We start from the raw sequence: 16,091 nt of genomic DNA on the forward strand, positions 1-16,091 counted from the left end.
GGTCTTATGAATGCAATATTTCAGCAGTTTCTCAGGAAGTTTCTTTTTGTGACACCCTTACTACCCCAACACATATATTATATAAATAAACTAAGGAAATAAATTTTTCAACGTCGGTAAAAGGGTTCACGTAAAAACCTTTAGAAACATTCTTCGATATCCAAAATATTTTGAAAAAGAAACTTGGAAAATAAAATATAAGAGGTTACAAAATATTTTCAAAATAATAAGTACAACTCCATTTACAAATAAAGTTCATGTCCTAGAAGTCCTCTGCCCTGATATCACAATATTAGAGCATACCCACAACTCAACTGTTGGCATTCTAGAAGCCACTCATAGCCAGATCTTCCTCACCTAAAACATCAACAAATTATACGGTGAGAAAAGAAAACATCTATATGTAAAGCACACAAGAAAAAATGCAACATATCATCTCATTATAAAATATTCATAAACATTTCAATATATCATAACTCTATCAATCATGCATCATCATCACGTCACAATTCGCAATCACACCAATCTTCACAAATCTTGCAATCACAATCATCACAAATCTTACTATGTCAAGGTCACGCTACCCTTCATCCTAGGGACATGCTCACCCCTGACATCACACTGTGTCAAGGTCACGCTACCCTTTTAGTAGCCTAGGGTCGTGCTAACCCCTGACATAACATTGTGCCAAGGTCACGCTACCCTTTTAACAGTCTAGGGTCGTGCTCACCCCTGGTCATCAGTATGAGGAACCACAATCATATCACAATCACAATCACAATCACACCAATCCATGACAAATCTTACAATTCACCCTATGCTAAGGTTACGCCTATAACATATCTTGCTCGAGGTCGTTCCACCCCCGACATAAGCATTAATTGCCTCACACATCCCACCCTATGCCAAGATCACCCCTGTTGCATCTCTTGCCCAAGGTCGTGCCACCCCAACATAAGCATGATAAATCAAACATCATACATTATGCCAAGGTCACGCCTGCAACATCTCTTGTTCGAGGTCGTGTCACCCCCGACATAAGCATGAGGTATCATCCGTCCCATACTATGCCAAGTCACGCCTGTAGCATTTCTTGCCTAAGGTCGTGCCACCCCTGGTCACAAGTATGAGGAACCACAATCACATTCTCATTCACATCCACATCCACATCCACATCCACATCCATATCCACATATCAATTCCACAATACATGCACAATCCACACAAAATGGTGGTTCACATACCCCTCAAGTAATTCACCATGAATCCTTATCTAGATCATCAATTTTATCAAATAATATAACAATAACATTCATAAATTAATATAATAATCAATAGAATTAGCAATTTAATATAATCTTAACATAAATAGTAAAACCCTCAATTATTCCAAAACAAATAGTAAAACCCTCAATTGTTCCAAAACCTAGCTCACAGACACTTTTCTACAATTTCGTTCTCTCTCCTAGATCATCATTCTTAAAAATTAAATATATATTTCTAATCCTCAACACATACAGAATCTAATGGTATCATTAATTTCTCAAATAGAAATAATCTAATTTTTCCAAAACCTAACTTACAGACACTTTTCTATAATTTCGTTCTCTCTCCCAGAGCATCATTTTACAAATAAATCATATATTCATAGTGCTAAATACATTCAGAATCACATAAGATCAATAATTCTTCAAATAGAAATAATTATAAAATTACTCATAATTCTAATGGCTCTTCCTCTACCCAATTTCCTCATGTAACTCTACATATAAATAATCCCCTTTTCCCTCGTACCTTGATATGTAAAAGCTGAACCGACACAAGATCTGGTTGGTCTCCCTCGCTGGGTTCCCCTCGGTTTGAAGCAGAAAGTAGAGAGAAAGAAGAGCAAGCAGAAGAAAAGAAATCAGAAAATGAGAAGTGTGTCTTTTTGGGAGTGACAGAGAGCTCAATTTATAGGCATCAGGCTTCGCCGAAACGGCCCGTTCCAAATCTGGAACGGCCCGTTCTGGACCCTTAAATCATGACTAAAAATCATATCCAGAACGACCCGTTCTCAAACCAGAACGGCCCGTTCTGGGGTGCATTTAATACTCACAACGATTATATTTTGGAACGGCCCGTTCTCACCTCTGAAACGGCCCATTCTCAACTAAGAATCGTAGGCAAATTTAATGATTTGGAACGGCCCATTCCAAATTCAGAATGGCCTCTTCCAGACTACCAAAAGTAGGTCTATTTAATAATTTGGAATGGCTCGTTCCGGGCTACTAAACCACCTTTATTGGGCTCTTGGCCTAGTGAAAATTGGGTTGTTACACTTTTAGTATTTTTTGATGATATACTTGTTTACAGTGGAAACTTGGATGATCATGTTATTCATCTAAGACAGGTCTTTGTTACTCTGAGGAATAATTCTTTGTTTGCTAGGAAGTCTAAATGTTTCTTTTCTGTCAATAAAGTAGAATATTTGAGGCATTTCATTACTGAGAAATGTGTGTCCACAGATCCTAGTAAGGTGGAAGCTATGAGGAATTGGCCACTACCACTAACTATCAAATAACTACGAGGTTTTTTGGGGTTAGCTGGTTATTATAGAAGATTTGTGAAGGGTTTTGGTGTTGTGGCGAAACCCTTAAGTGATATGTTAAAGAAAGACAATTTTGTTTGGACTCAAGAGGCTAAGGTGGCATTTCAACAGCTTAAAGATTTATTAAGTAATGCACCTGTTTTGGCTTTACCCAACTGGAATAAGGTTTTCATTGTGGAGGTAGATGCTTTCGGTTTCGACATTGAAGCAGTACTTATGCAGGATCATCATCCCATAGCTTACATCAGCAAAGTATTAAACCAACAACAGCAATCTTTATCTGCTTATGAAAAGGAACTACTGGCTGTAGTATTTGCGGTACAAAGGTGGAGACATTATCTTATCAACAGACATTTTGTTGTTAAAACTGATCATTACAGTTTAAAATACTTAATGGATCAAAGATTGACCACTGGTTTTTAGCAGAAGTGGTTAGTTAAGCTAATGGAATTTGATTTCTCCATTAAATATAAATATGGTCATGAAAATGTTGCAGTTGATGCTTTATCCAGAATCGAGCATGGGGAGGATTATGTGGAATGCAAAAATTTGACTACTCATCAATTACAATCTGATTTGGTGGACAAGATTAAGAATTCATGGGTGATTGATGTTAATATCCAAAAGTTAATTAGTGAATTGCAAATTAATGCTACCTCTCACAAACATCATACTTGGCATTCAGGAGAATTGAGGAGAAAGGGTAAATTAGTAGTAGGAAAGGATTCGAAGCTTAGAAATGATCTTTTGAATTGGCTACATTGTTCTGCTATTGGAGGTCATTCTGGTATTGGTACTATTATGCAAAGAGTCAAGTTAGTGGTGTATTGGAAGGGTATGTCATCAGATGTTAAAACTTTTGTATCTAAGTGTACCACCTGTCAAAAATGCAAGAGTGTGACTACTGCATCGCTGTTAAGTCTCAATTTTACCTCTTTTTGGATGAGACTTATTGAACAAATTCCACTCATCCTTTGAACCATTGCAATATAATTGTTCTCTTTTTGGTTCATTTTGTGTGCAGATATAACTAACCCATATTTAGCTAACAATACCTTAATATACCTCATTTTTTGTGCAGGTATTGAGCTAGAGATTTGAGGATTGAAGATCCTTGGGATTGGAAATCTAAGGAGCTAAGGAGCAGAGCAGAGTGGTTGCGCCGGGCGCAAGATGACTCGCGCCGGGCTTGAGAAGAACAGAGTCTGGAAGCCATGGCGCCGAGCGAGAGAATACACGCGCCGGGCGAGGTCGAGACAGAGAGTGCTTGAAGCCATTTTCGGGGGAGAAACCCCCATTCTCACATTGGGCGCCTCCAGGAGCTGCGGAAGGGATTCCCAGGGCTTGGGATCGTCCGTGTGCGGATCTTTCCTTCGGTTCTTCACTTCCTCTTCCATCTCTATTTTGTATTTGCCCTCTTTGTTGAGTAGTTTCACCCATTTTTGTGGGGTTAGATGTAACCAACGTACTCTATTGTAATCTTTACGGTTTTAATGATATATATATATGTTGTTTTATTCTTTGTTGTGTTTGTTTCTATTCTTAATGCTTGCTTTGGATTGATCACCCTTTGCATGATTTAAGGTTCCATGGGTATTGGAAAATAACCTTTGAAACTAGTTCTGAAACATATGCCTAGTGGTGATTGTATCTAGGGATAGAGCTTGACCCATTAGTAGTCTTAAACCCTAGCCCGTAATGCGGGTGTAGATATTGGGTACTCAAGGGATTGATATTCAATATCCGCACCTAGGCTCCTTCTCTAAGGGATTAGGTTTGAGTAAACTATTGGGTTGACTAAGCAATGAATTTAACAAGAGATTAAGGATACATTAGTCTGACGTTTGGTGAAATCTGACCCCCACAACCTCGCAATACCACATTACCATCCCTTACCTTTTCCACTCATAAAACAATATTTATTTATAGCTTTCATTCCAATAGTCATGATCTTAATTATATATTCACATGACAAACTACAAATTGGAATCATTCTTTAGTCACAAATAGTCAATAAATGCTTATATTACCTTCTAATCCCTGTGGATACGATATTTTTACTACTTGAACGGCCGGTATACTTGCCGTGTTTGAGACCGTTAATAGAATTTAACTGATTTAAAGATTTGAACAAAAGTGTTTTAACGGAAATCTCAACAAGTTTTTGGTGCCGTTGCCGGGGATTAGAATGGCGATTTAGTATTTATAGCTATTTGTGACTTGTTTTGTTAATATGTATATATGTTTTGTGTTATATGTTGTTATGTGTTATGTGTTGTTTGTGTTAATTGGTAAGTGTTTGAATCATGTTTGGATGAGTAAATATAGGGTATATTTTGTTTGGAGTGTGAGAAATGAGGTAACTCTGTTTCCGGGTGGTTATAAGGCCTCCTTTCAAAGTAAATTTAGGCAAAACTGACCATATCAAGGTTATGCGCCGGGCGTGTTTTACCTCGCGCCCAGCGCAAGACTCGAATTGTGGTCTCTGGAACCACCATGCCGGGCGCGATATCAGTCACGCTCGGCGCGATATCAGAGTTGAAACCTCTATGATTTTTTTTACTGATAACAAGCCCAGCGCGCCTGTGTCGCGCCCGGCGTGAATTCTCCTGATACCCCATATTTATCTGTTTTCAATCATGCTTCTTTGTGTTTGTTTGTTGTGTTTAATTTTGGTCTAAGGATGTTCTTCATCTTGGTTATAATTGCATGGTCATTACCGTGCTTAAATGTTATGCTCACCATGTTCTTGCATGATTATACTCTTTCACCACTCTTGGTTACTAGGACTTTCAGGCATATACTGGTTGGCCTGGGGACCAGGCCCTTAAGTTTTGGGGGAGTGGAGCTGCTGATACAGACGGAGCCGATGATGGTGGAGCAGCCCCTGGAGATGATGATGACCAAACCTCAAAGATGGAAGCAGATGGAGCCTACCTTAGTTTACCTTTGTCTATTGCAATTTAATTTTTCTGTCTTTTAATTTCAGTACTTTAACTATTTTTATATATAGTCTTTTTGGTGATTACTTTGTTGGTTCTTTTGTGAATAGTCTGCCTTAGCATGGTTTTTAATCTTGTTGATAATTGTTTTGCTTGTGGTCGATTCTGGATTATAGTTTGCTTGATGTTTATGGTGTGTGTACCTTAGACATTTTCAAGTCACATTAGATCTTTAGTTCATGACTAGTTGCATACGGGTTTCAATGTTGATCATAAAACTGAGCTGAGTTTGATAATTTGTGGATGCATAGCCGGGCGAGGTTTGAGGAAATTTGGGAAGAAGAAAGTATGTGGTCAGCCATTCTGGTATTGGTACTATTATGCAAAGAGTCAAGTTAGTGGTGTATTGGAAGGGTATGTCATCAGATGTTAAAACTTTTGTATCTAAGTGTACCACCTGTCAAAAATGCAAGAGTGTGACTACTGCATCGCCTGGACTGCTGCAACCCCTTCCAATTCTTGAACAAATTTGCCAGCACATTAATATGGACTTTATTGAAGGTTTACCAAGTTCTTATGGAAAACAAGTGATATTTGTAGTGGTTGACAGATTGAGCAAATCCGCTCATTTTATGGAATTATCACATCCTTATATAGCCAGTGAGGTAGCCCAAACTTTCATGGATCATGTCTTTAAGTTGCATGGTTGCCCAAGCTCAATAACCAGTGATAGAGATCCAGTATTTGTTAGCAGTTTTTGGCAGGAATTTATGGCATTTCAAGGCATTCAAGTTCAGCTTTCTTCAAGCTATGATCCTCAAACGGATGGTCAAAGTGAGATAGTGAACAAGTGTTTGAAAACTTATCTAAGGTGCATGTGTGCAAATACTCCCCATCAGTAGAGTAAATGGCTGCCTTTAGCTGAATGGTGGTACAATACCACTTACCACACAGCCATTAAAGCAACTCCATATGAAATCATGTATGGTCAACCACCTCCAGCTTATCTTCCTTACTTACTAGGTGAATCCAAGATTGAGTTGGTTGATAGGAGTTTATCAAAAAGGGAAGAGATGCTTAAATTGCTGAAATTTCACTTGAAAAGAGCTCAAGAGAGAATGAAGCAACTTGCTGACCAACATAGGAAGGATAAGCAATATCAGATAGGGGATTTGGTCTATGTGAAACTGCATCCATATAGACAAGTGTCAGTGGCTTATAGGAGCAACGCTAAATTAAGTCCTAAATTTTTGGCCCTTATAAGGTACTAGATCGAATTGGAGAAGTGGCTTATAAATTAGAATTACCTCTACAGTCAAAAGTGCAAAATGTATTTCATGTTTCTCAGCTTAAGAAACATATTGGCAATAGAACAGCATCATCATATTTACCATTTCAAGCTGAAGATGCATTTTATGAAAAGGAACCTGAAGCGATATTGGACAGAATGACAGTAAAAAGGAAGGGAGTAGCTGTAACCAAAGTACTAGTTAAATGGAAGCATAAACTATCAGAAGACTCTACGTGGGAATTTTACTATGACCTTAAAAAGAAGTATCCATCGTTTCATCCTTGAGGTCAAGGATGCTTCCAAGAGGAAGGCATTGTTATGAAGAATTTTTAGAATAATAAATTTGGACTTGTATCCTTGTTGAGTCAGCAAGTTAGTTAGTTATTAGAACTGTTTGGAGAAAAAGTTAGAGTTTAAATAGCTGCAGGACAGAGGGATTATGGATGTATTCTTGTAACCTTTCTATATCAAACTCATTCAATAACAGTATTCTCTTCGGATTCCTTTCTTATATAGATATCCCTATTCACTCTTGTTCTTCGAAATGTTACGATTCCTAGTTCTAAGAATTTATTTTAACAGAATTTAAAATAATGATAAAATAATAACGAGAGAGGTTAAGTCCTTGTGGTCCTTCTTATTGGAGGATTTTCATTGCATGTATCTAATATAACATAGATATTTATTTATGGCATACTTTCAGGATTTTGTTTTATATCCGTTATGGTTGATAATGCATTCAGTGTATATATGCTCAATTGAGATTTGAGATACTCTGCACTAACACACACATAACGTAATTTAGTCTTAGTGTAAGCTTAGTTGATGAATAGAAAAGATATATATAACTAAGTCGGTCGACAATTGAGATACTATCCACTGAATTTCACAAAGAATTTAAATTATAGGATTTAATTAGGGTTCAACATTTAAAATTTTAACATATTTATTATAAAATTTAATCAATTTATTATCATTATTAATTTGTAGATAGATGATATTATAAAAATATCAATGTACTTTGCATGTTCTTTTTTCTGTATATGATATGGAGGAGGAAAAGCAACCACAACATGGTCTTTTATTATGCTTTATCTTAATCAGAAGGAGGAAAAATAACCATAGCTGAAAACCTTAAAACCTAATTGTGTTTTGATGAGAAATTTTATAAATTTAAAGAATTTTAAATTTTTGGTATTTAAATTATTTTGATTTTAATTTCTATCATTCTTAAAATATTTTGTTTGGATAAGTCAATTTAAATTTTTCAAATTTTAAATTATTAGGTTGAATATGATAATTTGATTTCATCATGATAAAATTAATTTTAAAAATATATTTATATGCTGAAATTTTTAAATTAAGTTTTATAAAAATAAATATTAGCTGATTTTTTAACATTTAATAATTTTTAATATTAATATTAAATAATATTCAATAATTTTGAATATATTTTTAATATTCAATAATTAAAAATATAAACAGATAAGAGATAAGATAAAATATATAAGTGAAATAAAAAGAAAAAAATATGAGTAATTTTAGGTTCTTACTCTTTTAAGAAAATTTAAAATTCTTCAAATAAATAAATTATTCCTTTTAAATTCTTCATCCAAATAGACTATATGAAAGTCATATGGAATCATATTGATTGAATCTCCATAATTGAATTTAAGCTTCAGTGTGATGTGAGAGTCAATTGTATTAAGTTCTATATATATGATTTAGATTTTGAATTTTACCATAGATTTACTTAAATTTCTACATATAATTTACTTTACTTTGATTTATTTTTAACTAAAATTAATTTTACAAAATAACATCATTTAAAATAAGTTTGCACACAATAAAGTTGCTAAATAAAATTACTTTTAGAATCTGAGAATGGTTTCACTGAACCCATCGGGAGAGATTAAAGAAGAGAGAGAAATTATAATAAGAATATTTTATCGGTTTTGATATCCTATATTGAATTAATTGAAATAGAAAATAAGTAATTTTTTTATTATAAAATTTTAGTATAAGTTATTAATATATTCTAATTTAAAATAATAGCTTAAAGAAAATATATATGGAATATGGATATTCAAATTTAAGACGCAATTCAACTCAACATTTTTTATCTGTATTATGTAAGCTTTGAATTTGGATATTTAATCTTATCTTCTTATCTGCTTTAATTAAGATTTAACTTAATTGTCTCGGTAATCAAAGAGAAACCTCAATTGAAAAAGACTCTTCTTTTATACTCTCTAGTCTCTTCATTTGAAAAAAAAAAAAAAAAAACTTTTAAGTTCGTATTTAAATTTAAACACACTTTGATATAAATTCAGTTGTTATTGTTGAATATATATTACTCGGTGGGTTAAAAAATGAGATATCTTCGTGTAGTGTGCGTGGAAATATTTTCATAATATTAATCAAGGTTTTTTTTTTTAATAAAAAGGGTAATTTGAGAAAATTCAAAATCAGTAGATGTTTTTGTTGACAATTTGTTGCTGTTTGTGCTGGAGTACAAGACATTTAGAGGAATAAGATAAAACTATGTGGTTAGAAACTATTAGGTTCACAAGTAAAAAATAATAGTATTAAAATTTAAAATAAAATTATTTTAATACATTACAAATTTAAATTGAAATAGAAAACAAACATAACATATATGTAGTAAAGAGCAATATTGTTTCTTACATGGAAGCTTATGTATCTTAGTAATTGTCAAACCTGTTAGCATTTTTTTTTATAATTTAAATGATATGTTAAAAGATAAATTAACATTACTTAATTTTAAAAAATTAAGGAATAAAATTTACAATAAAAAAGCTTTAGAAACTAGAATTGTATATTTATAAAATAATAGAGAAAAAAATATAGATTGAAGCTCTTTTTTTTTCCATAAATTAGGGGAACTACATTTTTCAGCCCAAATATCAAAAGTGGGTTAACCTGTCTGGCCCTATTTTTGGTTGGTGGATGAGGGAAGCAGAAACAAGCCCAATTTGCGTATTTTTCTATCGGTGTCTAATTTTAATTCGCGTGTTCAGTAAATAAAGTATACGCGTGTTTCTAATGTAAAAAGGTGATCTACAAGATAAGTTGTATTTATAGAATAAATTTGTGTACTTATTTTATAATAAGAAGATAAAAGAAAGAAATATTAGACAATATAATGAATATAATAAAAAGATAAAGAGTAAAAACGATGTAAAAAAATTTACCATAAAAAGTATTATATAAATAAAAGAAACTTTGAGCCTTTATCTATTTTATTTAAAAATAAAATTTAAAATTAATTGAAGTTGAACATATATAAAAAATTAGAAGACCTAATTCTTTTAAGTAATTACAAAAGTAAAATAGTTATTTATTAAGAAGAAAGATAAACCTATTTCAATAGTAAGTTGATGATCAAGAATGAGATCAACGAAGTCTTAGCTTTATATTTCATTCAAAATATATTTTATATTAATATTTATATAATTTTTTTTAAAGATTTTATAATTTAAAAGTTATTTTTTTGTATTTTTTAAAATTGTCTTTAAAGATTTATCTCTGAAAGATATATAAATATAATTATTTTTTTAAGTCATCTCTAAAATATTTTATATTTTTTTATCAAAAGATATTATTATTAATTTTAAAAAATCTTACTTAAAAATTTGTTCTAGGTCTAATAATATGTTAAATCGGTTTTGAGTAAGTTTACTTAAATTTACTTCGGTCAATAATTCATGTTTTACAATTTTAACTGATTCAACTATTAAATTAAAAGTTCTTAATGTATATATTAAGTCTATAAATGTTTAAAATACTTAAAAACTATTTGATATTTATTTTATTAGTTTAAATTAACGAGTAAAGTATTATTATGGTTAGCTGTCAATTTGAATTAATAAAACAGAATATCAAATAATTTTTAAATTTTTAAAAAATTTACTGACTTGATATATGCGTTAAAATTTCTTAATTTAACAGTTAAATCATTAAATTTTGATGTATGATAAATGAATTTTTTAGTAGAGTAAATTTTTGGTGGAAGTTGGTCATTCTCCATTTTATGAATAGTTTTAAAAAAATAATAAGCTAAAAATTAAAAATAAAGATAAAAGGCGTTCAAAGTTCAAACACACAGTTTTAGGTTTTCATTTTAATCTTGAAAAATCTAAAGGCCACGAATCTACTTGTGTACCACCTCAAGTAAAACATAATTTAGTAGATATTACTCATATTCGGTTAATGGGTAATCTAGGAAGGTATTTGGGCTTTCGCATGGTGCATGGTAGGGTGACGTCAGCTCATTTTGATTACATTATCGACAAGGTATTACAACGACTAGCTTCTTGGGGGGGAAAACTGTTAAATCGAGCTGGTAGGGTAACATTGGTTAACTCCGTCGTGGCTATTATTCCTTCTTATACAATGCAGTTTTAGTGGTTGTCGCAAACAATTTGTGATGTGCTTGATAGGGAGGCACGTCAGTTTATCTGGAGTGGGGATGATACACGTAAGCTCCACCTTGTACGTTGGGATATAGTTACGAGAGCATGACGGCATGGTGGTTTAGGTGTTCGGATTGTTCGCTTATAAAACATAACTCTTCTGGGAAAGTTATTATGGGATCTGGGTCATCGTGAGGACAAGATATGGGTGTAGTTCGTTCTAAATAAATACCCTGATGCTACATTACAACATCGCCTAAACGTGAAAAGGTTCTAATTTTTGAAGTGCTTTAGCCAAGACCTATACTCAATTGCAGGATGGTTTTCAACTACAGCTGGCTACGGGACACGTATGTTTTTGGTATGATGTTTGGTTGGGCAACTCGGCGCTTTGTTTGGATGCCCCTTATGTGCATTTTTGAGATGTGAATCTTCAGGTATGTGAGGTGTTGCAATAGGGAAAGGGGAATTTGAACATTCTCCATACCCCTATCCTTGATACTTTAAGTCAACGTATTGAAGAGCTTAGCATGACCCTCCATCATTCCTTACCGGATGTTTGGGTCTGGAACGGATCACTGTCTAAGAGATATACAACATGTGTGGGGTATGAGTGGCTATTGGCACGTGAGGATGGCATCCATGACTTAGTGTGGGGTTGGATTTGGCGGCTCAGGATACCATAGAATCTAAAATTCTTTTTGTGGCAGCTAGCTCATGAGTGCATTCCTTTTGCTTAGGTTCTCTTTTTCACAACATATGGATTTAGACACCTTGTGTCAATGTTGTCATAAAACAGTTGAGGGTGCTTTTCATATTTTCTTTGGTTGTGATCTAACTGTGATGCTATGGCAGTGTGTGTTCCCTGGTTTGGTTTTACCACAATGGAGTACAATCAATTGGTTCTTATGGTTGAAGGCTAACATTGACGAGTATGGGGTCATGCTTGTTAGCTTATTATGGGAACTTTGGCTGGAACGCAACTGTCGAGTTTTTTTGGGTATGATATTTCTCCCTCATGTGTTGGTTGGTTGTATTCAAACTATGTAATCTCTATTTAGAATGTTATGGGGGCCACAGGAGAGGGTGGCTCGACAAGAGCATCTAGTTACATGCTTACAAGCTAGCTAAGGGCAAGTCATGGTGCATGTGGATGGCAGTGCACTTGGTAGCCCGGGTCCGGCAGGTTATGGAGGTTTATGTAGAGACAACTTTGGTCTTTGTCTTATGGGTTTTTATAAGGATGTTGGAGTTGCGGACAATCTCAAAGTGGAGTTATTAGTTATCCTACATGGTATGAAGTTGGCGTGGAGAGCTAACTTTCACAATATACTTTGTGTTTCTGATTCGTTATTGACAGTCAATTTGGTGTTAAGACCATTGGATGTGTTTCATAAGTATGCTCCTATCATTGCTCACATTAAGGAGTTACTGCAACAATTTTGGAGTGTTTGTGTTTGTCATTCTCTTCGAAAAGGAAACCAAAGTGTAAATTTTTTGTCAAAATTAGGACCAAATTGTGGTGTTGATCTAGTAATTTTGGATACCATGCCTGAGGGTTTACATTCATTTGTGAAGACAGATGCAGCTGGAACAATATTCTGTAAGATGTAATCTTCCCTTTTTCTGTTTTGTTTTCTTAGCTTTGGGTTACCCAAAAAAATGTTCAACACTAAGACAATACAGAATGCGATGGTGTTGAGTGTTGACACAACGTTACGCTTCCAAATAAAAACGTGAAGGCAGCATACAACAAAAAAGGGCTTTCGTTTGTGGGCCTAGGCCTGGGCTGCATTTTGTTTTTGGCGCAAATGAGCATAAACCCTTAACAGCAAACCCTGATCCGCTGAGCGCGTGCGAAGATGACGACTCTAGGGTTTTGTGTTCCGATACTTTTGAGGATTTAACCTTGTCGTTTTGATTTTCGTGTCCAACTAATTTAAAATGAAGTTTTAGGTTATGAATTGTTAATTTCAATTTTTAGGGAGGAATGGCAAGGATAGTTACTGTTTTAAATATTCATTTTGGTTATATGCTAGGTTTCCAAATGAATCTGGAACAAATTCTAGCACTTCTCACCCTCCATCAACCCATGAAGCTTATTTGCTTCTCTCTCCGTAATAAAGCTCATTGTGGTATTAAATTGAATATATTAGCGAAGATGTTTTCTTGGCAGCATCCGTGAGTCGGTTACTTCCAAGTAGATCATGATACAATTAGACCTATGACATGTTGGACAATGGAGTATCAAGTTAGTGTAATCTAGGGATCTGGATTCTCTAAGGTAGGCGCCAAACTTATTGTAACTTTTCAATCATTTTCACCCTTCCATATTTTTTTTCTTCTTCATTTTGGATGTTAACAAGTATAATTAAACAAAATTATTTTAACAATTAGGCAACTAATTATTTTTCTTCATATAGTCTTCTATTTTTTTCATTTGTCATTTGTCTTCATCTTTATAGTGCCTAATAAATTAACTCATATTTTAATATAATATAAATAAAAAATTGTGTATATATTATAATAAAATAAAGTTTCTTCTTCTTTTTTTATAATCAAAATAACAAATCTAAAATCTAAATAATATGAAAATAAAGAACCAAAAATCAAATAATTATATCAATAGAAAAAATAAATTATGCATATCTAATTCAACTAAAAACTAAATTAACAAAATATAATAATTTTAAAAAAATAAAAACTACTAATCTAAAATTATACCAATTTAGAAGATTAAATTATATAGTGGTATTTGATTAAATACATAGTTAAACAAAAAAAACTTGTAAAAGACATACTATTTCATCATTCATCATATTTTTGTATTTTTGTTTTGAGATAATTTTTAATGTCTATGCATTTGTATCTAATATTAGCTCTATGGCCTGCAAGTGTACTATTAGTTAAAATGTTAACTTTTGCCTTAATCTATAGCCATTAGGCAAATCAATTTCATAAGCTTAAATTTCGGTTATCTTTCTATGTGATGCAAGCATGTGCTTTGTTTCTGGAAGTTGCAAAGAGTGATTATGTTTCTCTATAAATTCATGGATGATAAATTTCCCATTTTTCACCATAAGTAAAATTCTTGCTTTACAATCAATTCTAATCTTACCTTTATGTTTTCTAACCAAAACATCCTTTTTGTCTATTGGTTGTAACCCTTTCTTACAACAAACAAATCTGCATGAAGTAGCAGTACCATCTTTTTTTTTATAAATATATATATATATATATATATATATATATATATATATATATATAATTTCACATATCATTTCCTAACTCCAAAACCAACATATGCACCATTAGCAAACCAAAATTGTCATGTTGCCTCTAAATTATCAAATTCCATATTCACTCTTGGTTTTCAATCAACATTTAAAGATTCCATAATATACTTCACATCAAAAGAATGAAAAATAAGAATAAGAAGTAAAAAAAAATGATAACTTTAATTTTATATTTGTACATTTTTAAGCACTTCAATTTCATTATCATATAACGATAAACTAAAGAGACATAAACAAAGTCTTCCTTGATATGAGGTTTTTTTTGGATAATGTTAAAAACAAATCTGTAAAGGTTTAGGCATAAAGTGACCAATATAATATCAATGTGGAGATGTGAGTGTGAAATGTGAATCCTCCACGCCCAACAACATATCGTATTCTTCTTGAAAAACATGTCTACAAAAAAAATCCAAAGAAAACCCATCATTTTGTAGGGCTTAGACAAGATAACATTAGATGTGAATGTGACCAAAGATAATGATGAAAATGAGGTTCATGGTTGGTATAGTAAGTAAGAAGAAAGACCCATATTTCTCTGTTGGGTCATCTTTCAGGCTGTTCATTTATATGTTTTGATCTTTTCATTTTTCATCGCCAATGCTATTTGAGTATGTCTTTTTTACCTTTGATTTTTCATATTTTGATTTTTAATTTCAAACTATAGAAATTATTTAATATAAAATTAGTTAAATGTTATTGTTGTCCATATCTTTTTAGGTGATTATCAAGTTCTTTTTCTTGTTGGGCCACCTTTTCCTTAATTTGGGACACTCAACATTTATATGTCTTGGTTTCTTACACCAAAGCACATGACCTCTCCACCTTCATCTTTAATAGGCTTCTTGAACTTGTCTCTCTTTCTTGGTTAAAAATTCTTGAAATTCCATGATTTTCTTAGACTCTTCTTCTTTATTGGAGGGTTTAGACCGCACGTATTCTTCTTCTTATCTTTATTTCTAAAAATTAATATAATTAAAAATTTATAATCAATTCTAATTTGAAATACCAAAATCTTTATCTCTCTCTCTCTCTCTCTCTCTCTATATATATATATATATATATATATATATATATATATATATATATATATATATATATATATATATATATATACACTCATACACACACATGGCACACATGTGTAAATAACTAATTTGATCTCTGAAAGTTAGTAAAGAGGTGGTTAATAGGTCTCTAAAAGATTCTTTGTGACATTTAGGTCCCTAAATTTTAATTTTATTATGCAAGTTAACTTTCTATTATATTCGGTTAATAACCTTGTTAGTCTCATGACTAATTAACAATTAATTATCACCACACATATTCTCTCTTTAGTTGGAATGCAATTACAAACTAAATAGATTTAGACATATAACAAAGTAAAATTTAATTTTTAATTTAAGTTAAAAATAATTGAAGTGACATTTGAATGATTTTTTTTTTCACCTACTCCATTACCACTAAGCTTTTATCTACTTCTGCTAGAGAAACTTTGTAATTATTAAACATAAATCCAAACACCCATATTTAATTGAA

General features: G+C 32.5%; 1 protein-coding gene across 1 annotated transcript; it reads left to right on the forward strand.

Annotated features, from left to right (window-relative positions):
* Positions 1-12,399: 12,399 nt before the first annotated feature.
* Positions 12,400-13,380, forward strand: LOC145958524 (uncharacterized). Its single transcript, XM_083076021.1, has 3 exons — positions 12,400-12,553; positions 12,620-12,869; positions 13,299-13,380. The coding sequence occupies exons 1-3, from the start codon at positions 12,400-12,402 to the stop codon at positions 13,378-13,380; spliced, it is 486 nt and encodes a 161-aa protein (XP_082932147.1).
* Positions 13,381-16,091: the final 2,711 nt, after the last annotated feature.

Source organism: Cajanus cajan, chromosome 6 (assembly GCF_000230855.2).
Source record: "Cajanus cajan strain Asha chromosome 6, NIPB_CcT2T_4, whole genome shotgun sequence".
NCBI lineage: Eukaryota > Viridiplantae > Streptophyta > Magnoliopsida > Fabales > Fabaceae > Cajanus > Cajanus cajan.

Excerpts from the sequence above, each read along its gene's own strand:
- LOC145958524 (XM_083076021.1), top strand. The coding sequence starts at position 12,400 with ATGGTGCATGTGGATGGCAGTGCACTTGGTAGCCCGGGTCCGGCAGGT. Across the intron at positions 12,554-12,619 it reads GTTATTAGTTATCCTACATG|TCAATTTGGTGTTAAGACCA; the intron begins GTATGAAGTTGG and ends CGTTATTGACAG. Across the intron at positions 12,870-13,298 it reads GGAACAATATTCTGTAAGAT|GTTTCCAAATGAATCTGGAA; the intron begins GTAATCTTCCCT and ends GTTATATGCTAG.